Here is a 24,551-nt window from a genome sequence, read left to right as displayed (position 1 = left end):
CATTTAGGAACTTTCAGGTAATTGAACATGTATCAATAATTACAGATTTCTGTAGTTGTATATATATGTTTGGATGTAGCTGTATTGCGTTGAGGTACTGGTGGATATAGTGTGGTATGACTCCTGTAGTTGATAGTATAATTGGTATAATGTCAACTTTATCCTGATGCCACATGTCCTTGACTTCCTCAGCCAGTTGGATGTATTTTTCAATTTTTTCTCCTGTTTCCTTCTGTATATTTGTTGTATTGAGTATGGATATTTCGATTAGTTGTGTTAGTTTCTTCTTTTTATTGGTGAGTATGATTTCAGGTTTGTTATGTGGTGTTGTTTTACCTGTTATAATGGTTCTGTTCCAGTATAATTTGTATTCATCATTCTCCGGTACATTTTGTGGTGCATACTTGTATGTGGGAACGTGCTGTTTTATTAGTTTATGTTGTATGGCAAGTTGTTGATGTATTATTTTTGCTACATTGTCATGTCTTCTGGTGTATCCTGTATTTGCTAGTGTTGTACATCCACTTGTGATGTGATCTACTGTTTCTATTTGTTGTTTGCAAAGTCTGCATTTATCTGTTGTGGTATTCGGATCTTTAATAATATGTTTGCTGTAATATCTGGTGTTTATTGTTTTATCCTGTATTACAATCATGAATCTTTCCGTCTCACTATATATACTGCCTTTTCTTAGCCATGTGTTGGATGCGTCTTGATCGATGTGTGGCTGTGTTAGATGATAAGGGTGCTTGCCATGTAGTGTTTTCTTTTTCCAATTTACTTTCTTTGTATCTGTTGATGTTAAGTGATCTAAAGGGTTGTAGAAGTGGTTATGAAATTGCAATGGTGTAGCCGATGTATTTATATGAGTGATTGCTTTGTGAATTTTGCTAGTTTCTTCTCGTTCTATAAAGAATTTTCTTAAATTGTCTACCTGTCCATAATGTAGGTTTTTTATGTCGATAAAGCCCCTTCCTCCTTCCTTTCTGCTTAATGTGAATCTTTCTGTTGCTGAATGTATCTGATGCATTCTATATTTGTGGCATTGTGATCGTGTAAGTGTATTGAGTGCTTCTAGGTCTGTGTTACTCCATTTCACTACTCCAAATGAGTAGGTCAATATTGGTATAGCATAAGTATTTACAGCTTTTGTCTTGTTTCTTGCTGTCAATTCTGTTTTCAGTATTTTTGTTAGTCTTTGTCTATATTTTTCTTTTAGTTCTTCTTTAATATCTGTATTATCTATTCCTATTTTTTGTCTGTATCCTAAATATTTATAATTATCTGTTTTTTCCATTGCTTCTATGCAGTCGCTGTGGTTATCCAATATGTAATCTTCTTGTTTAGTGTGTTTTCCCTTGACTATGCTATTTTTCATACATTTGTCTGTTCCAAAAGCCATATTTATATCACTGCTGAATACTTCTGTTATCTTTAGTAATTGGTTGAGTTGTTCATTTGTTGCTGCCAGTAGTTTTAGATCACCCATGTATAGCAAATGTGTGATTTTGTGTGGGTATGTTCCAGTAATATTATATCCATAATTTGTATTGTTTAGCATGTTGGATAGTGGGTTCAGAGCAAGGCAGAACCAAAAAGGACTTAATGAGTCTCCTTGGTATATTCCACACTTAATCTGTATTGGCTGTGATGTGATATTATTTGAATTTGTTAGGATATTAAGTGTAGTTTTCCAATTTTTCATTACTCTGTTTAGGAACTGTATCAATTTAGGATGTACTTTGTATATTTCCAATATTTGTAGTAACCATGAGTGGGATACACTATCAAAAGCTTTTTGGTAATCAATGTATGCGTAGTGTAGCGACCTTTGTTTAGTTTTAACTTGATATGTCACCTCTGTATCTATTATCAGTTGCTCTTTACATCCTCGTGCTCCTTTGCAACAGCCTTCTTGTTCTTCATTTATAATTTTGTTCTGTGTTGTGTGTCATTAATTTCTGTGTAATGACTGAAGTTAATATTTTGTATATTGTTGGTAGGCATGTTATGGGGCGATATTTTGCTGGGTTTGCTGTGTCTGCTTGGTCTTTAGGTTTCAGATAAGTTATTCCATGTGTAAGTGTATCAGGGAATATGTATGGGTCTGCAATGTAACTGTTAAATAATTTATAATAGAGGGAAACATTCCACGTTGGAAAAATATATCTAAAAATTTGCTATTTTATCTTTTCCAGGGGCTTTCCAATTGTGCGTAGAATTAATTGCTCGGGTGACTTCATGTTGCAAAATTATCACTTCAGGCATTTGTGGTATCACCTTGTATGTGTCTGTTTCTGCTTGTATCCACCGTGCATGTCTGTCATGTTGTACTGAGTTTGACCATATGTTGCTCCAGAAGTGTTCCATGTCTGTTATGTTTGGTGGATTGTCTATTTTAATGTGTTTGTTATCTATTGTCTGGTATAATCTCTTTTTGTTTGTGTTGAAAGTTTGGTTTTGTTTCCTTCTATTTTCACTTTTTTTGTATCTTCTAAGTCGTTTGGCCAATGCTTGTAATTTCTGCTTCTTTTCATCTAATTGCTCTATCACTTCTTGTTGTGAGATTTTACCTAACCTTTTTTCGTTTTTTGTCTGATATTTCATTTCTTATAAATTGTGTTAGCTGTCTGATGTCTTTTCTCAGTTTTTCTATTCTGATCTGTAGCCTGTGTTGCCATGCTGGTTTTGTGGGTTTCTTCTGTGTGTTGGTTGGTTCTGATCTCTGCCTAGTGTGTATATTTAGTGTAGTGAGTGCTCCTATATAAACCAGTAGTTATAACTCTTCCATAGTTGTATTTTCATTTATTTTGTTGTGTATGATTGTGTTGATAGTTGTTATTATTGTTTCGACTTGTGGGTTATTGGGTGGTCTATGCAAGAAAGGTCTAATGTCTGTATTTGTGTCTTTGTATTCTATGTATGTCAGCTGAAATTTTTCTTCTATATCTAACATGTGTGTCACCTCGTGTTCTATTTGTGCTTGTTCTGGTGGCTGTCTTAAGATTTCTTTTCCCTCTGATTCTTTAATTTATGCGTGTTGTTCTTGGTTTGTTTGCTCTGGGATGTTTGAGTTCATTACTGTATTTTCTTCTTCTTCTGATTGCACATTATTTTGTTTCAGTATTTGTTGTACTTGTTGTTTGATGTTTTCTAATTCTGACTGGGGTGTCCTGTTATTTTTGATTATTACACGAATCTGATCAGCTAGTCATTGTTCTGTTAAAAATTATAATTCTGGGTATCTGGTAATAAATGTTGTGTATACTTGTGATCTGTATCCAGTTGTGTTAGTTCCTAAGTTTGTTGCTTGGTAATAACAGAACATGAGGTGTCGGTTAACTTCATCTGACCATCTCATCCTCTGTCTTTGTTTTCCTTCTAGGCTGGTTGCAGGAAGCATATCCTGCAAAACACCTGTATTTGGATTAAAATCATTTTCCGTGTGGCTAGCAGTGTCGTTACCATTGTGGACGGGCATACGGTTCAAGCGTCGTCCCCGACCATGACAGCGCATGTCCGAGCCTTCATTAGTTCTGTCTTGAACCAACTAGTCACACTAAAAGGGGGGTTAGCCCTATTAGTGGTTTGTTCTTTTCGTCGCCTTTTACGACTGGCAGAACATACCGGAGGCCTATTCTTTTCCTGGGCCTCCACGGGGTTTATTATTATTATTATTATTATTATTATTTGCAAATGATGAGTTATTATTATTATTATTATCTCTTTCTTTTCTCAGACGTTATGTCTGGTCAAAAATGGAAAGTGACGCGGACCTAGATCAAGCGTGACTTCCCTTTAACTGTACGGTATATGTTATATTGCATTTAGGAACTTTCGGGTAATTGAACATGTATCAATAATTACGGATTTCTGAAGTTGTATATATAAGTTTGGATGTAGCTGTATTGCATTGATGTACTGGTGGATATTGCGTGGTATGACTCCTGTAGTTGAAAGTATAATTGGTATAATGTCAACTTTATCCTGATGCCACATGTCCTTGACTTCCTCAGCCAGTTGGATGTATTTTTCAATTTTTTCTCCTGTTTTCTTCTGTATATTTGCTGTATTGGGTCTGGATATTTCAATTAATTGTGTTAATTTCTTCTTTTTATTGGTGAGTATGATGTCAGGTTTGTTATGTGGCGTTGTTTTATCTGTTATAATGGTTCTGTTCCAGTATAATTTGTATTCATCATTCTCCAGTACATTTTGTGGTGTATACTTGTATGTAGGAACGTGTTATTATTATTATTATTATTATTATTATTATTTGCAAATGATGAATTCACAGCTATGTAAGAAATTCTCATGGTCACATTACATCCCATCCCACTCACAATCATACAATGGGAAATTTACCTGAAGCTTGAGAACCTAAGGACAGAGATGAAGTCATATCCCTCAAGTCAAGCCCTGAAATGAGATCATCCCTCAAGTCAAGCCCTGAAATGAGATCATCCCCTGACAATATTCTCCCCACACCACCCAGAGTTGCCTTTCGTCACCCCCCTAACCTCCGTAACATCCTTGTCAAACCCTACAATATTCCCAGACCACCGTCTCGACCCAGCAGTTCCTACCACTGTAACCAACCCCGCTGCAAAACCTGCCCCATGCAACTCCCCAGAACCACCTACTTCAGCCCCGCTACCAGTAAAACATACACAATCCAAGGCAGGGTCACACGTGAAACGACACGTCATTCACCATCTGACATGCCTGCACTGCACAGCCTTAACATTGGTATGACGACAACTAAACTGGCTGAGCGCATGAACGGGCACAGTCGAACTGTCTGCCTAGGAGATGTCCAATACCCAGTAGCAGAGCATGCCCTCCAGCATAAGTCTAGGGAGCTAGGAACCTGCTACACCATACGTGCTATTTGGCTTCTCCCACCCAACACCAGTCCTCAGAACTGCGGATATGGGAACTTGTACTCCAACACATCCTTTCATCCCGCCATCCTCCTGGACTGAACCTACACTAACCAACCTCACTCCCATTTACTCTTCAGTCTTCTCCTCTTTCCCTTTCCTCTTTAGCCATTCACGCATCTTTTCATCCTACATAGTTGTGTTTATCTTTATACAGTATACCTCTTTACTTATGTATGCATCCTCTTTGGTTTGAAGCTGGCACAGTACTTACAGTAGAAGATCTTTGGCTTCCCTCTGACACCCATGCCTTCATCTTCGCTACCCTCCCTGTTTTCCTTTCCCCTGTTGCTTCGTAACCTGGGTTGTGAGTAACTGAATCCACTTTCCCTTCTTTCCCTTCTTCCCCCTCTCTCCTCTCTGATGAAGGAACAAAGTTCCAAAAGCTAGGATACGTAAATTTTCTATTCTGTTTTGTGTATCTATCAGCTGTACTGAGCTGAGGTAAGTACTGGCCAGCCCCTCTATCTCTTTGTTAATATTGTTTCACATCTTTATATGAGATTTTCCATTAGTCATTTAAATCTCTTATATGTGGCTCCCATGGGTACTAGTATGACAAGATTACTTAATTACAGCACATACAGAGGCATTTAAGCAATCATTCCTCCTGCAATCTGTATATCAATGGAACAGCAGAAAGCCCTAATAACTGGAACCATGGGAGGTACCTTCTGCCATGCACTTCAGATCTGTGTGCAGAGTATTGATATAGATAACACAACTGCTGCCCTTTATTTACAAGGTGTGTTGTAAATTACATAAATGTACATGGTAGTTATATAAAACAACAAATTTTTATACAAAAATAGAACCTAGTATCAAACTAGTTTAATGTGATGCAATTACAAGAACACATTATTTTCTTATTATCTATCATTGTGAAAGTTGTTTACTACTGACTTAGCATTCAGCTGCTGGAAAACATGCCAGTGGTCACTAACAACCAAGGATGTTTTCTGTCAACTCCATATCCTGTTGCTTGGAAGCATGTCACTAGCTTTAGTTTACTACATGGTCTTATCTCTCTGTGACATGGATATGTGAACTTTTAAGTCATTTAAAATACCAAATGATTATAACTCAAGTGCAGCTACTCACAGAGGTCCAGTGTGGGCTGTAATTAACATATGGCCTGGTAGATATTCTAGTGCATTAATATAGGACCGATTCACATAGTAAAAAAAAAAGATTAGTTCCAATTTCTGCCTCCAGGTGCAAATCTGGCACTGTGAAAGCAAGGCAAACATATAAAAATGTTTACATATATAATGAATTGGGAATGGGACACGGCAGAAAAGGTCAAGCAAGTGAGAAAGGCATAATGTTGATTTTATTATTAACTGCCATTTACACAATTTGTTCAATATGGGCACCAGAGATGTCGACGAGATGCTGCATCTGTAAAACAATATGATAAACAGTTGCTTGCAGCAGTTCCAGTGGAAATTGAGCAATGTTTTTCTGAATACGGGCCTTCAGATATGGTAGAAACAGAAAGTGTCCCTGGCAAATGTGTTTTTTTAAATGTCCCCAGGGCCAAAAGCCACATGGATTCCAATCAGGTGATCTTGTAGGCCATGCATCTGGAAAATCTCTGGAGATAACACATTCGTGGAAGATCGCATTATTCAGATCTTTCACTGGGCGAGTGACATGAGGTGCTGCCTCACCTTGCATGAAAACAGTGGTTTCCATACAGTTGTGCTCTTCCATGCTGTACAAGGAGGTCTCAATAATGTGCAGACATCATGGTACACCTAACTGGCATTATGGGTATATTCTCATCAAAGAAGAATAGACCAAGAATAAAGATGCTTGTGAATCATATACAGTGACTGCAATTGCTCTTTGCGCACAACCCCAAATTCAACACTTCTGTGTATTCAGTCCGCTCTGTAGTGTGAAATGTGCCTTGTCACTCTACAGAATACTGCTCAGCCACATGTTGTCAACTTCAATCTATGCCAGATAGCGAAGAGCAAATTCACAACATTGCTGCAGATCATGGGGTTTCATTTGCTGCATCACCTGGATCTTGTATGGGTTGCATCACCTGGATCTTGTATGGGTACCAGTGTAAGATAGACTGCAAAACTTTTGGTAATGTTGACCATGTGGTGGACAATTCTCATGACACTGCATGAGCACTGCACAAGCTACATGGTAATCACAACAACAGCAATCACATCAACAACTTCCACCACGGCACGACGCCTTCCTCTTCCAGGTGCCACACGAAGCTCACCCATGTTAGGACAGAATGCCTTCCTCTTACAGGTGCCACATGAAGCTCACCCATGTTTCTGAATTTCATTGTCATCTCCTTCACATGATTTAATGACATAGGGCCTCTCCTCATACCGTTGGGTAAGTGATATTCTCTCAATGCAACACTGCACTTCCTACTATTCACATGAAACAGTCTCAACAAAGGCTCACAATCTCTCTCCTAAATAGCCATACTGTTCACTTACATTGTGGCTTTTTAAATGCCAGTGTGGAAGCCTATTGTCATACAGGCAGTTTGTTGTTGTTGTGGTCTTCAGTTCTGAGACTGGTTTGAGGCAGCTCTCCATGCTACTTTATCCTGTGCAAGCTTCTTTGTCTCCCAGTACTTACTGCAACCTACATCCTTCTGAATCTGCTTAGTGTATTCATCTCTTGGTCTCCCTCTACGTTTTTTACCCTCCACGCTGCCCTCCAATACTAAATTGGTGATCCCTTGATGCCTCAGAACATGTCCTACCAACCGATCCCTTCTTCTAGTCAAGTTGTGCCACAAACTTCTCTTCTCCCCAATCCTATTCGATACCTCCTCATTAGTTATGTGATCTACCCATCTAATCTTCAGCACTCTTCTGTAGCACCACACTTCAAAAGCTTCTATTCTCTTCTTGTCCAAACTATTTATCGTCCATGTTTCACTTCCATACATGGCTACACTCCATACAAATACTTTCAGAAACGACTTCCTGACACTTAAATCTATACTTGATGTTAACAAAATTCTCTTCTTCAGAAACGCTTTCCTTGCCATTGCCAGTCTACATTTTATATCCTCTCTACTTCGACCATCATCAGTTATTTTGCTCCCCAAATAGCAAAACTCCTCTACTACTTTAAGTGTTTCATTTCCTAATCTAAATCCCTCAGCATCACCTGACTTAATTTGAGTACATTCCATTATCCTCGTTTTGCTTTTGTTGATGTTCATCTTATATCCTCCTTTCAAGACACTATCCATTCCATTCAACTGCTCTTCCAAGTCCTTTGCTGTCTCCAACAGAATTACAATGTCGTCGGCGAACCTCAAAGTTTTTATTTCTTCTCCACGGATTTTAATACCTACTCAAAATTTTTCTTTTGTTTCCTTCACTGCTTGCTCAATATACAGATTGAATAACATCAGGGAGAGGATACAACCCTGTCTCACTCCCTTCCTAACCACTGCTTCCCTTTCATGTCCCTCAACTCTTATAACTGCCATCTGGTTTCTGTACAAATTGTAAATAGCCTTTCGCTCCCTGTATTTTACCCCTGCCACCTTCAGAATTTGAAAGAGAGTATTCCAGTCAACATTGTCAAAAGCTTTCTCGAAGTCTACAAATGCTAGAAACGTAGGTTTGCCTTTTCTTAATCTAGCTTCTAAGATAAGTCGTAGGGTCAGTATTTCCTCACGTGTTCCAATATTTCTACGGAATCCTAACTGATCTTCCCCGAGGTCGGATTCTACCAGTTTTTCCATTCATCTGTAAAGAAATCGTGTTAGTATTTTGCAGCTGTGACTTATGAAACTGATAGTTCGGTAATTTTCGCATCTGTCAAGACCTGCTATCTTTGGGATTGGAATTATTATATTCTTCTTGAAGTCTGAGGGTATTTCGCCTGTCTCATATATATTGCTCACGAGATGGTATTGTCAGGTCTGGCTTTCCCAAGGCTTTCAGTAGTTCTAATGGAATGTTGTCTACTCCCGGGGCCTTGTTTTGACTCGGGTCTTTCAGTGCTCTGTCAAAGTCTTCACGCAGTATCATATCCACCATTTCATCTTCCTCTACATCCTCTTCCATTCCCTTAATATTGTCCTCAAGAACATCGCCCTTGTATAGACCCTCTATATACTCATTCCACCTTTCTGCTTTCCCTTCTTTGCTTCAAACTGGATTTCCATCTGAGCTCTTGATATTCATACAAGTGGTTCTCTTTTCTCCGAAGGTCTCTTTAATTTTCCTGTAGGCATTATCTATCTTACCCCTGGTGAGATAAGCTTCTACATTCTTAAATTTGTCCTCTAGCCATCACTGCTTAGCCATTTTGCACTTCCTGTCGATCTCATTTTTGAGACATTTGTATTCCTTTTTGCCTGCTACATTTACCGCATTTTTATATTTTCTCCTTTCATCAATTAAGTTCAATATTTCTTCTGTTACCCAAGGATTTCTAGTAACCCTCATCTTTTTACCTACTTTATCCTCTGCTGCCTTCACTACTTCATCCCTCAAAGCTACCCATTCTTCTTCTACTGTATTTCTTTCCCCCATTCATGTCAGTTGTTTCCTCATGCTCTCCCTGAAACTCTGTACAATCTCTGGTTTAGTCAGTTTATCCACGTCCCGTCTCCTTAAATTCCCACCTTTTTTCAGTTTCTTCAGTTTTAATCTACAGTTCATAACCAATAGATTGTGGTCAGAGTCCACATCTGCCCCTGGAAATGTCTAACAATTTAACACCTGGTTCCTAAATCTCTGTCTCACCATTATATAATCTATATGAAACCTGTCAGTTTATAATGCCATATTTTCAACTAATTTGTTTTCCAGTGTAGATTGGTTCCACATTAACACATGTGAATAGCTGCACTTTAATTATGTCCACCCGGTATATATTGGAGAAAATAACATTGATTGCACTTTAAATGTTAACTTGTAAAAGATTACAATCAGCTGTTATTTTCTACAACTATTTTCTGTAAGTGGCAATTTTATGATTATGGATTAGACACTAATTTAGCACCTAATATATAAAAGATGTGAGACATATCTCCAATTTTCTACACTGATGGCACAAATTTAAGATAGACTGTTATACATTTGTAATTTAACTTGCAGTCTCCATGGTACGATTTTAGTTGTAATATCTGATTATGAAATATAAGGCTTCCTGAAGATGTTATATGATTGAAACTGGTAACACCTCATAATACAGACTGAGTGGTTACCGACTGAATATTTGATTACAACAACTGGCTTGAGCCCTAATGCTACACAGTGCCCAATATGGTTAAAATAAACATCACACAGTGGATCAAAAAAAGGAGAAAGCAATATAAATGTATCTCAGTTATCTCTACTGTCTAGTTACACTTGCTAAGTAGAACATACCTTTTCCCTGGCATGGCCTGTTGCTTCTCAAAAACCATCTGAGCTAATGGTAAGCATATTTCACTTTCACCATTGTTTTCTTCAAATTTGATTGCAAAGCCTTTTCTGGAATGCAGTTAAAACCATGTGACTTTCTTATTATGAGACAAAACATACAGAGACAGTTTTTATGATTATATATACATTAGAAGACTTACTCTAATCGCAATTCGGACACATCCGCAATATACTGGTCTTCAAAATCGGTAAGCAATTTCTCGTTAATCCAAGCCTGAAGCAAACAAGTAATTTTCAAGACAGAATAAGGGCAGTTTGTAATTGTTCATTTGACAGAAACAATAAAAGGAAATGATTTTTAAAATTAATTTTTTTTAAATTAATTTTGACAGAAGATGGGTGAAAAGTTGGAGAATAGAACAAGTGGGGCAATTTTGATGGAACCACAAATAAACAACAGCAATTGAAATTTTAACTTTAGGACCCTGAAGTATTCCTTCTTCAGCTGATGTGGATGCATAGAAAAATATGGAATGTGAAAAATGGAAAGAGAGGTAAAATAATACTTAAAATACAGATATTTTCATTATTTTACCTTTCTGCCTCCCTCTTGGGTCCCATTTCATTTCACTGTAGTTCTTTGTCATTTATCTGTCTTTGCGTTCTGCAACTTCTTTCAAGATTTATTTTTGAGGTATTGATTGCCATTTATTAATTTCACTAATACAATGACTGGCAAAAAGTTAAGCACTCAAAGGGCATAGTCAGATGTCAACGTAACTTCATTCATGTATACACAATTGGTATGCATGTAAATGATTAGAGTTGCGACTGTCTGTGTCTGGTGGAATAGGCAACAGAGCACATTAGTGCTGTTACCAGGCGTGTTAGTTTACATAAGGGGTGTGAACGTCAGTGCTGAGTGATCACTGCGACAAAAATGGAGATGTCTTGTGAAACAGTATTAACAATGCCTGACAGAATTCGAAATGAGTCTCATTGTAGGTCTGTATTTGGCCAGCGTGTCAAAGCATGCAACAAACAGATTTATGGGACATTCAGATGTGAAAGTGGCTTGACGTTACACTCCATGGGAACATGAGGCCAAGTACAGTTGGCATCAAGATTCCAGTCAATAACATGTGGCGATCACAAGGGAGGTTTCTTGTATTGTGCACTGAGCACATCGTAACCACTTCAAATCTGGGATTGCCATCCAAAAACAAGTAATGGTCTCCCTATAACATTCCGTGTCATCCTATATCATTGGTTGGAGACCAGAAGCTTCCGGACAAGGGAATTACTGTCCCAGAGTAGGCTGCCATTAACACTGCAACACAAATGGCTGCATTTGGCAAGTGGTCATGACCAGGAAGCATGGACTGCTAATGAATAGCACTTCACTGTGGTCAGCAATGAATCGCTGTTCTGGACTACCCCAGATGACCGTCATTGACAAGTAAGGCAATGACCTGAGGAGAGGTCCCAATGTTTTGGAGAGGCACAGTGATATTACTCCTTGCATCACTGTGTGTGGAGAGCCATCCAATATTAGTTCAGGTCATGACTGAAAATGATTGAGGGAATTCTGACAGCACAACAGCACACATCATGGAATCCTGCATCCTCATGTGTTACCTGTTGTGCGACCATCTCGTGATGCCAATTTTCAACAGGACAATGCTCATCCACAATGGCGCATGACACAAATGTCTCTGTGATGTTGAGGTACAACCATCGCCAGCAAGATCTCCTGATTTGTCCCTGCTTAGGACATGTGTGGGAGAAGCTCAGATAGTAACTCCATCCCAGTACCAGTATCCAACACATCACGTACACCTACATCTACATGCATACTTCGCAAGCCAACACATGGAAATCGCAAAGGGTACATAGTACCATTACATGTCATTTCCTTTCCCATACCACTTGCAAAAAGAGTGAGGGAAAAACAACTGCTCGTATGCCTTCATATCAGCCCTAATCTCTGTAATCATACCTTTGTGGTACTTATGCAAAATGTGCATTGATAGAAGCATAATTATCCTGCTGTAAGCTTCAAATGCAAGTTCTCTACATTTTCTCAATAGTGTTTCTCAAACAGAACATCATCTTCCCTCCAGGCATTTCCATTTGAGTACCATAAGCATTTCCGTAACTGTGTGTTGATCGAACCTACCAATAACAAACCTAGCAGCCTGCCTCTGAACTGCTTTAATGTCTTCCTTTAATCTGATTGAATGGGGATCTCCAACACTCCAGCAGCATTGAAGAATGGTCACACTAGTGTCCTATACGCAGTCTCTTTTACAGATGAACCACATTTTCCTAAAATTCTGACCAAAAAAATAAAAACAACTTGAAGCCAAGCATTCGCCTTCCCTAGTACAATTCTTACAAGCTCGATTCATTTCATACTGCTCTGAATTTGTTATGCCTAGATACTTAATTGACATGACTTGTGTCAAGCAGCACAGCAATAAAAGATTAATTCGAACATTAAGCGAATAACTAACTGCCATTTAACACACCAAATATAAATTTTGTCTACATCATCTTATATCCTCCTACAGTCCCTCAATGATGACACCTTCCTGTACAACACAGCATTATTATCAGCCAACAGCTTCAGATTGCTACTCACCCTCTCTGTCAGATCATTTATGCATACAGAGAATTGGTCAACCTATCCTTGGGAGTCCCTAGGGTACCCCTCAGGATACCCTTGTCTCTGATGAACACTCGCCACTGAGGACAATGCATGGGGTTGTTTGTATTACTTAAGAAGTCTTTGAGCCACTCGCAAGCCTGCAAACCTAAATCTGCATCTGCATCAGCATCTTTTTACTTGAATCTAAGTCGCACTCGAATCTAAGCCACACCTGAAAAATGAGACTCGAAATCAAGGAAAAAAAAAAAAAATTTCCCGAATCTAAGCCGCACCTGAAATTTGAGACTCGAAATTCAAGGGGAGAGAAAAGTTTTAGGCCGCATCTCCAAATCGATACAACGTTGGTCCATTGTAATACGAGACACAATTTAGGTTGAATGAATGACGATACAGCTACAGTAGTTTGGTTCGAGTCGTATGATTAGCAGTTAAGCTTTACCGAGTAGCCATTGCTATGCGTCAGGCGCTCCGTCTGTATTTATACAGGTACCCTTCCTTTTTCACATGCTTCGTCTGGTTTGAATTGATTGCTTATTTTTCTTTGATCTGATAAGCGCCGTTTTCTTTGTTATAGGTGTTTACGTCACTCTAAGCTGAAAATGCATTACTGTACTGTGACATGCATTGTTTGTCGCATTCTGATAGTGTGTGTTTACGGCCTGTCGCCACTCGCGGCATGGCTTGCTTTTGTGTGCGCTACCGCCGCTTACAATTAAAAAACAAAGACGAGAGGAATCATCTCATTAGTGAAACAATGGCAAGAGACCGCTATTGGTTGTTACTTACACTGCTGCTTTCTTTGATAATGATCAACAAGAACCAAATAATAGACTACGTATGATAGAAGATGTTCTGAACAAGAGTTTAGCGAAAAATTTTCTCTGTTTGAAAATCTTTGCAGGCGCCTCTTTAGTACATTACATTCTGCACAGAAATTAGAGTCATCTTAGATTTAAAAATCTAGTCAATTGCTGTGCTTCATTTCTGACTGTATCACTATTAGGCATAAGAATAATACGAATATAAACATGACATGATATGTATATTCTTCCGTGTTTGCTGTTGTCTCACTCTAGTTTCGTAGTTTATTAGGCAGACAGGATTTAAATGAGATAGCAGCAAACACGAAAGAATACATGGCAAAATGTTTATATTCGTATTATTCTTATGGTGAAGAGAATACTGCATGTGATTCACAATTCATAAAAGTTCCTATTAGCAACCATCTCTTCTCACAGGTAGGAAAAAATTCAGAATGGAGAGTTGGCCATATTTACAAACAATCCAAACAGTCTTGCCAGTCGGATTTTCGTAGTACATTGAAATGCTGCTACATTCGAAGATGAACAATACGGAATTTGTATTTACTTCGTTGGGTAATGTATTAAAATGAAGTGGTCGAAGCTCGAGGCGGAGAAAAAAGCTCGTGTTTTACCTTTTTTTTTTTTTAATTTATTTACTGACGCAGAGGTTTTGGTGCCAGTATTTATCTTTGAGCCTACACAGCATGCCTGTGTAGCGCTCTACATATATTCGACGGCAGAAGTTAATTGTGGCGGCACCCACCAGCATTTTTCAAAACTTCCGCTTGCTTTGCACTCAATTCTAAGCCGCAGGCAGTTTTTTGGATTACAAAAACCGGAAAAAAAAGTGCGGCTTAGATTCGAGTAAATACGGTAATTTCTCATATCTTATCTTTGTGGTCCTTAAGCACAATGTATTTTGGCAGCAGTAGAATTGTTTGTCAGTCAGCTTCAAATGCTGGTTCTCTAAATTTTCTCCATATTGTTTCCTGAAAAATAATTGTCTTCCCCGCAAGGAGTCCCACTGGAGTCCCCGAAGGATTTCCATAACACTTACATGTTGTTCAAACCTAAGGGTAACAAATCTAGCAGCCCAACTCTCAACTCCTTTGATGGCTTCCTTCAATCTGACCTGGTACGGATCCCAAACGCTTGAGCAGCACTCAAGATTAGGCCACACCAGCATCTGCAATTTCCTTTACAGGTGAACCTATTCCGAATGCTCATTCCTTCGTCAACGGTCTGCAGTGGAGCACATTGTAAAATGATTTTCGGAAATTGAGCAATATGGAATATGCCTGTTGCCCTTCATCCACAGTTTGCAGGACATCATGTGAGAAAAAGGCAAGCTGAGTTTCGCACTATCAATGCATTCTAAAACCATGCTGACTGGTAGGCAGATGCTTTCTGTCTCCAGGAAATTTATTGTAATCCAACAGAGAATATGATAGAGATATCTGCAGCAAACTGCCATTAATGATATTGCTCTGTAATTTTGTGGGTCTGTTCTTTAACCCTTCTCATATATAGAAGGCACCTGCACTTTTTCCAGTCACTTGGGTCTCTGCACTGGGTGACAGATTCACAAAATATGCAAGCTAAGTAAGGTGCCGATGCCACAGAGTACTCTTTGTAAAACCGAACTGGAATTTTGTTTGGATCTGGAGACTAATTTCTTTTCAACTCTTTCATTTGTTTCTGTACGCCAAGGATGCCTGTTAGTATGTTCTCCACACTGGAGTTTGTACATTGGCCAAACGATGGTAAATTTGTACCTCTCGGCAAGATGTTCTGAAAAGACATGATAGTGGTAGTTGCATTGATCTTTTTATGGATGCTTGAATCCCTACTAACTTTCGCCTGTTGACATTTGTGCGTTCTCTTTTGAACCAAGAGTGTAACTGCCTTTGCTTCCTCAGCATCTTCCAAATTTTGTTACTAAATCATGGCGAGTCTTCTGCATCCTTAATCCAGTTACTAGGCACACGAATCTTAAGTGTGTGATTAACAGTTTGTTTAAATTCTGCCCGTAATTCCTCTATGCCCACAGTACTGGAACTAAATGATATCCATACAACATCTAAGTGGGATGTTAACAACTGTTTATCTGCTCTTTCTAGCAAAAATGCCCTCCTCGCCTTCTTGACTGAGTTATTAAATTTAGTAAATACATCGCTATGATGACATCATAGTCACTAATCCCTGTATCTATAGCAGCACTGTTGGTGGTCATGCCATTTTGTAGCTACAAGTTCTAAAACATTTCCATTGTGTGAGGGCTGTCAAGCTAGCTGCTCAAGACACTTGTCGGAAAACTTGTTCAACAGTAATTTGCGAGACTGTCTGGCCGTACCCCTCTGCAATGGATCCATAGATGTCCCCGTCTATACTCGTAGGTTAAAGTTGCCTCCAACTAATACTGCATGATCTGGGTATTTCCACACTACTGACATGTAGACTTTCTTTGAATGACTCTAAAAACAGTCTCAGTGGAATTGGGTGGCCAGTAAAAACATCCAACAACTAACTTGATGTGACACAGAGCTCTTATATGTGTCCAGATAAATACTAAAATTAGACATAAATAGAGACAAAATTTTTGTTAACTGCAATGAACACTCCCCCTCATATAGCATCTAATCTGTCTTTCCAATATATGCTCCATAACTTACTAGATATCTCAGAGCTTTCCAATTTGGGTTTCATCCAACTCTTGGTTACAAAAAATGAGTACAGGAAGTTTCCTGGAGGGCAATAAATTTAGGAATTTTGTAATGAATACTTCGACAATGTACCAATGAAATGTTGACAGTCAAAGTGTCTTTGCCTTGATCGCTATCTGATTTCACTACATCAAGGACCAGCTGTGGGCCAGGTTGCCTCTGGAGAGGATACAATGCCTTTATGGCACCTTTCCAAACTGACCCAGTGATTACCGTATTTACTCGAATCTAAGCCGCACTTTTTTTCCGGTTTTTGTAATCCAAAAAACCGCCTGCGGCTTAGAATCGAGTGCAAAGTAAATGGAAGTTCTGAAAAATGTTGGTAGGTGCTGCCAGAACTAACTTCTGCCGTTGAATATATGTAGCGCTACACAGACATGCTTTGCAGGCACAAAGATAAATACTGGCGCCAAAACCTCTGCGTCAGTAAATTAATTTTTTTTAAAAAAAGGTGTAAGACGAGCTTTTTTCTCCGCCCCGAGTTTCGACCACTGCATTTTCATACATTATCCAACGAAGTAAATACAAATTCCATGTTGTTCATCTTCGAATGTAGCAGCATTTCAATGTACTACGAAAATCCGACTGGCAAGACTATTTGGGATGTTTGTCAATATGGCCAACTCTACGTTCTGAATTTTTTCCTACCTGTGAGAAGAGATGGTTGCTAATATGACCTTTTATGAATTGCGAATCACATGCAGTATTTTCTTCAACATAAGAATAATACGGATATAAACATTTTGCCATGTATTCTTTCGTGTTTGCTGCTATCTCATTTAAATCCTATCTACCTAATAACCTACGAAACTAGTGTGAGACAGCAGCAAATGCGGAAGAATATACATATCATGTCATGTTTATATTCATATTATTCTGACGCCTAATAGTGATACAATCAGAAATGAAGCACGGCAATTGACTAGATTTTTAAATCTAAGATGACTAATATCTGTGCAGAATGTAATGTACAAAAGAGGCGTCTGCAAAGATTTTCAAACGGAGAAAAATTTTAGCTAAACTGTCGTTCAGAACATCTATAATACGCAGTCTATTATTTGGTTCTTATTGATCATTATCAAAGAAAGCAGCAGTATAATTAACAACAAATAGCAGTCTCTTGCCATTGTTTCGCTAATGAGACAATTCCTTTCTTTTTTTTATTGTAAGCGGCAGTAGCACGCACTTAGGCAAGCCATGCCGCGAGCGGCGACAGGTCGTAAACACTTACTATCAGAATGCGACAAACAATACATGACACAGTACAATAATGCATTTTCAGCCTAGAGTGACGTAAACACCTATAACAAAGAGAATGGCACTTATCAGATCAGAGAAAAATAAGCAACCCATTCAAACCAGACGAAGCACGCCTGATGCATAGCAATGGCTACCTGGTAAAGCTTAACTGTTAAGCTTATGACTCGAACCAAACAACTGTAGCTGTATTGTCATTTATTCTACCTAAATTGTGTCTCATATTACAATAGACCAACTTTGTTTCGATTTGGAGGTGCGGCCTAAAACTTTTCTCTCCCCTTGAATTTTGAGTCTCAAATTTCAGGTGCGGCTTAGATTCGGGAAATTTTTTTTCCTTGATTTCGAGTCTCATTTTTCAGGTGCAGCTTAGATTCGAGTGCGGCTTAGATTCGAGTAAATACGGTAATCCAGCCCATAGGGAGTACAGCATCATACTGTAAGTAGTCTCCTACTGCCAAGTTCTTTGCAAACTTGACCTGATTTTGTAATCACTATAATAACATGACATCAACTCTCAACCTATGAAGTTTCATTTCATTTCCTAATCCCGTTCTAGTTGCTACACTTTTTTGCCAGGCAGTGCTTTATGGATTTTGCACCACATTGTTGGTAACTTCTTTCTTGAATACTATTTTCCCCAAATCTAGGATTGGGAGAAACTTTTGCTTATGTGTGCAGTGGGGCAGGTTTGTGAGTTTAGTTGGTCAAGTGGGCAGTGATTGCCGGTAGTTTCACTATATTGACTGTCACTCTGATCTCCCTCTTAGTGGTAAGTGGCTAGCTAGTAATTCATTGCTACCTTTCTAGCTTGCAATAAAAAAATTTTTTTTCTTTCCATATCGTAGAACCCCTCTAATCCGTCACCTTCGGGACTGGGACCATGGTCGGAACGAAAAAAAGGTCGGATTATCCGAAATATCTAATATTTATTGCAAAAAATATAAAAGGATATTTAGTACAAAAAATTAAACGATTTAAGAACTAAAAGACAGTTCGTCTACAGTAATATAAAATTATGTTTTTACACAGTGTTAAACAACATACTAACTAAAAAAGTCTACACACACTATAATATGTATTGGTTTTAAAAGGAAAAACGACAAACAAATTACAGTACTGTACTGTACTTAATAACATATAAACGGTATATACTGTAAACTAAAAATGTTTATACCACTGTACATAAAAAAGAAATTTTTTACAAAGAAATAAACTACTGTATGTATAAATTAAGAAGTGATTATACTGTATGCATTGTTTTTTACAGTAAAAACGAAAACAAATTACTTGGAAAAAAAGTCAGGAAAAAAAGTCAGTGATACATTATTGTTTAGCAGATGTTATTCTAGATTTATCTTCAGTGTCCCTCCATTTTTTTATCCGCAAAATGTCCATTGGAGTTGGATTCTGCTCGATGTATTGAAGGGCGATGTCAAAAGCGTTTATGGCATTGTTGTGTGAAAATCGGGTGGGGGGTTTGTCTTTGCCGTCTGATCCTCATTCACAGTTTCCTGGCTAACAGCAGCAACAATCTGCTCGTCATTGAGCTCTTCAAAAGTGTCACAGTTTTTTTCACATTCGTTGATCCACTCTTCAACTTCATTGGCAGGGACGTTCGGCTCCAGAGTTTGTGGATCTTTAACGGTTTCCAGTGCGTCGTTGTTTTGCTCATCTTCGGTATGCTCATTTTCAATCATAACTTGTGGCCAAAGCATACGCCATGATTTCCGCAGTGTGTCATGTTTTAGTTCATCCCATGCTGCAGCGATTGTGTAGATAGTATCTGTGATGTTCAGGGATTTCATTGCCTCAAATAAGTTATGACCTCCTTCAGATTTTTCCAACATTGGGCTGATATACTTTCTGCAATATCGCTTTTTTAACCATTCGATAACGCCCTGATCCATTGGTTGGATGAGTTTGGTCACATTAGGAGGCAGAAAGAGAGCCTTTGTGTCCCCTTTCACCAAATATTCCTCAGATGGATGTAATGGTGGGTTATCCAACAGCAGTAGAGCACGAACAGGCAGATTTTTTTGCTTCAAGTCTTTTTCGACCGATGGCACAAACTTGTTGAAAAACCAAGATTTAAAAAGGTTGCAGTCCATCCAAGCAGATTTTTGATTGCGGAAATAAACCGGCAAGGAAGATAAGTTTATATTTTTGAATGCCCTTGGCTTCTTAGATTTGCCAATGATGAACAAGGGGAGCTTGTGGGTACCATCTGCGTTGCTACAAGGAATGACTGTTATTCTATCTTTTATAAGTTTCGTTCCTACCACGGATTCATTTGAAGCTGCGAGCGTTTTTGTTGGCAACATTTTAAAGTTCAGCCCCATCTCGTCGATGTTATACACTTGGCAGGGTAACAGTTCATTTTCTTCTACAATTTCTGGAAACTTAACAGAAAACTCCTTAGCAGCTGCGGCATTGGCAGTTAGTTTTTCACCGAAAATAGAAACAAATCGGACACCATGATGAGTTTTACAACGATCAACCCAGCCTTTACTGGCAGCAAATTTACTTTCGGCTTCCAGTTTTTTGTGCAAAACTATCACTTTTTCTTTGAGAATTGGCCCGGATATTGGAGTTCCTTTCCTTCTTTCTTAACAAAACTACATCCACAATGCGTTATCAGGCAGTTCAACTTCAGGATTTTTTAATGTTTTGCGATTCTTCAGAGTGTTTTCACCATCAATCGTGACTTTATAGGATTCAATGTCTTTCCAATTCTTCCCCCAATCCTTAATTGTCGAAACACCTACATTCAGTTCCTTTGCAATTTTTTTGGAGCGATTCTCCTTCGTCCAGTCTTTGTAGCACTGCTAATTTTTCATTTAGTGAAAGAGTTATGTGTTTACGTTTGAATCCAGACATGTTGAAAAACACACAATGAATGACGTTTTTTAATCCCAACAAAGGATAAAACTGCACAATAACGTACAGTATAACAATATGTACAGCGATAGGCACCGCAACAATGGCCCTACAGGCGTCCAGTCAGTGACAAGTCGGCACAGGCTCGCGAGCCTGAGCGCGGTCAAACTAACCAGAGTGACGGACCATCCAAGGTCAGATTAGAGGGATTCTACTGTATTATGAAAATTACAGTAATAACAAATTAATTTTCTAACATCGGTATACTGAGTGGTAAGTAAAATTATCAAAATGTATGTCCATTTTGTTGCAAATCCTTTCCATTTTATCAGATGAAAACCTAATGCCAACTTCTGATACTGCATTTCCTTTGTCTAAACTCTTTTCACTCTAGCCAGGCAGCTCATTCATCCTGCACTCCACACTTCATATGACCACTCCCTCCACAATGGTTTTTCCCCTGCCTCCCTGTGCAAGACCCATCCCTTCTGGAGTTATACGACAGAAATGGAGGAGTAAGTCTATTCGTTTATATTTAAACTGTGCATAACCAATAGATGGTGGTCAGAGTCCACATCTGCCCCTGGAAATGTCTTACAATTTAAAACCTGGTTCCTAAATCTCTGTCTTACCATTATATAATCTATCTGATACCTTTTAGTATCTGCAGGGTTCTTCCATGTATACAACCTTCTTTGATGATTCTTGAACCAAGTGTTAGCTATGATTAAGTTATGCTCTGCGCAAAATTCTACCAGGCAGCTTCCTCTTTCATTTCTTACCACCAATCCATATTCACCTACTACATTTCCTTCTCTCCCTTTTCCTACTATCGAATTCCAATCACCCATGGGCTTTGTGTCTATCTTGGCCACAACAATGCGTTTGCTGTGCTGTTTGTAGTAGCCTACCCGCATTCCTATTGTTTTATTCATTGTTAAACCTACTCCTGCATTACCCCTATTTGATTTTGTATTTATAACCCTGTATTCACCTGACCAAAACTCTTGTTCCTCTTGCCACTGAACTTCACTAATTCCCACTATATCCAACTTTAACCTATCCATTTCCCTTTTTAAATTTTCTAACCTACCTGCCCGATTAAGGGATCTGACATTCCACGCACCGATCCGTAGAATGCCAGTTTTCTTTCTCCTGATAACGATGTCCTCCTGAGTAGTCCCCGCCCGGAGATCCGAATGGGGGACTATTTTACCTCCGGAATATTTTACCCAAGAGGACGACATCATCATTTATTCATACAGTAAAGCTGCATGCCCTCTGGAAAAATTACGGCCGTAGTTTCCCCTTGCTTTCAGCCATTCACAGTACCAGCACAGCAAGACCGTTTTGGTTAGTGTTACAAGGCCAGATCAGTCAATCATCCAGACTGTTGCCCCTGCAACTACTGAAAAGGCTGCTGCCCCTCTTCAGGAACCACACGTTTGTCTGGCCTCTCAACAGATACCCCTCCGTTGTGGTTGCACCTACAGTACGGCTATCTGTATCGCTGAGGCACGCAAGCCTCCCCACCAACGGCAAGGTCTATGGTTCATGGGGGAGGGGGGAGGGGGGGGGGATGATGTAGTATGGTGTAAAACAAAGTTCAGTAAAGCATAAGGAATTAGTTCTAAAAATCAACAATGCTTATTATTGTTGGTACCTTGTTTAAGCGGCAATAGCTTTTAACTGTGCAGTGTGCTTGCAAGAAAGTAGGGGGGGAGTGTGCACGATGAGAAAAAAGTGATGTGACCTTGAGCCGCTTGGCCTGAGTGAAAAAGTATGGTACTTCTATCCACTAGTACATACTCACCCATTACCACTTACTCCAACCCCATCACTGGTAAATCAAGCAAAATCAAAGGCAGAGCAACAGATATTACCTTCTTTTACATCTTTCTAACACTAGTTTGTTGTTTTAACTATAATGTCACAAAATTTCTACTGTATTCTCTAGTAGTAAGTGATTTTAATTTATTTTCTGCCACCTCTTACATTTTACTTTGAGTGTGCAATTTGTTTTTGGTGGTAGTTGGTACTGCAATGCAACTAAGTTACTTTGATATCACCCTGTGGTCCCTGGATTTACCTATGTGGATTGTCATCTTGAGTGGTTCTGAAATACTGAATTTGTTATCACCAATTCTTTTGCTATGCAAAAGTCAAGAAGCATTTGTCGTCATCCATCATATGTCACTTCTGTCATCTCTTAAATGAAGCTGGCACAGTGCTCACCAATGTACTCTCTTTGACCTGCTGTTTCCGACTGTTTCTCCTTATCTTTTGTCTTCTCTCAACACCACCACAGGCTATCTTTCTCATCCCCCCTCCCAGGGTGTATACATGGACAAGGAAAAAAAATTCCCGGATTTCCCGGTTAAAAATACACTTTCTCCCGGATGAAGACACTTTTTCCGTGTTATTAAGTGACAGCATATTTTCCCTCGGAACTGTAAAACTTATCAATCCTTTGAATGGTTATGCTTTTATACATGGGCGTAGAATTTCCCGGCACTTTAGAAAAGGAAAGTGAGGGAAGGAAACTCCTTTTGAAAAGATTTTTGATGTGCAGTAACATGTACACTGCATATTTTCGTATTACGAAAGTATAAATTCGAATTCCATCAAACACCGCTTGTTACTTTCTGAACCACTGTAATCGAGATTGCGATGCGCTTTTGTAAGCAGCTCATGTCACGTGATCCCACCAGCCGATGACAGCGGATATTAAAAAAAATAGTTCAAATGGCTCTGAGCACTATGGGACTTAACATCTGAGGTCATCAGTCCCCTAGAACTTAGAACTACTTAAACCTAACTAACCTAAGGACATCACACACATCCATGCCCGAGGCAGGATTTGAACCTGCAACCACAGCGGTGTCGCGGTTCCAGACTGTAGCGCCTATAACCGCTCGGCCACAGCGGATATTCAGACCCCAGGACACGTGATGTAGTCAGCTAATAGCAACATCATTGTTAAGTAGCGCGGATACTCAAACAGGAAAAGTTAATGTTTCAAATTAATATACATAGTGTTGCGACAAGAAAAACAAAGCATTCACATATAATAATGGTCTCTAAGGTCAATAAGCTTCAAGAGAAGCTAAGCTTTCACACATAATGTTGATATTTTTTGCGCGTGCTACACTTTAGGATATATCACACAAACGTGTGAGTTAAATTTTTAGCCGAGTCCAGTGACTTGCCCTCAAAGTTTTCCACAAATAAATTAGCTACCGCAGAGGAGAGAGAGCTTCCCGTAGCATTACATCAATTTGCTCATAATAACGACATGAATGTCTGATCTTCTGGGCTCGAAATACTTCTAAATGGCTCGTCATCAAAGAGTTGATTTTTAAATGACAGTCGAACGCTCTGTGATTTACAAAATTCATCGTACATTCTCGCACATAGTTCAATTTGAGTAAAAGGATATTTACTTTTAGAGTACCGCTTTTCAAACCACCATTCGCATTATTTTCCTGTGCCTGTTAGAAATAGGTTAATTTCAGTAGTCGTCAGACAGCGCCAGGTAACAGGCGCCACCGTGCTTTGGCAGCTGCTGTAACACAGGAAGCCCGTATGTTCGTACGTGTAAAACATTAAAAGATCTTACATTATGTCATAAAAGAAGAAAGATATCAGAGGATACACCAAAAGCGTCGGAATTTCGTGAGCCATACTAAAATGGCACGTTTAAGGTGCATACTTAAAGAGCACATTCGTATGTCCGGATTGCCAATGAAGTAGGCCTAGACCTGATATTAAGCTTTTCGGTGTGGGTTTTGGGATGTAAATTTTCTTGGAGTACAAGTACTGTATTAACTCATTTTTGATTCTTTCTTATGGCGTAATGCCACACATGCTAGAAGATGAAAACGTGCTAGAAG

The 24,551-nt window shown here is 38.9% G+C and overlaps 1 protein-coding gene across 2 annotated transcripts in view; it reads right to left on the bottom strand.

The window, feature by feature from the left end:
• Positions 1-24,551, bottom strand: part of LOC124545166 (Fanconi anemia group D2 protein) — a 207,201-nt gene that overhangs the window by 93,753 nt on the left and 88,897 nt on the right. For both annotated transcript variants that reach the window (XM_047124001.1, XM_047124002.1), the window contains exons 13-14: positions 10,525-10,598; positions 10,328-10,432 (exon numbers count right to left, since the gene is read on the bottom strand). In XM_047124001.1, the coding sequence (XP_046979957.1) occupies positions 10,328-10,432; positions 10,525-10,598 (179 nt within the window). The remainder of the gene's footprint in view (positions 1-10,327; positions 10,433-10,524; positions 10,599-24,551) is intronic.

The sequence above is a fragment of the Schistocerca americana genome, chromosome 8 (genome assembly GCF_021461395.2).
Source record: "Schistocerca americana isolate TAMUIC-IGC-003095 chromosome 8, iqSchAmer2.1, whole genome shotgun sequence".
In the NCBI taxonomy this organism is placed as follows: Eukaryota; Metazoa; Arthropoda; class Insecta; order Orthoptera; family Acrididae; genus Schistocerca; species Schistocerca americana.
The sequence above is the reverse complement of the archived record's forward strand: the minus strand, read 5'-3'. Positions and strand labels throughout refer to the sequence as shown.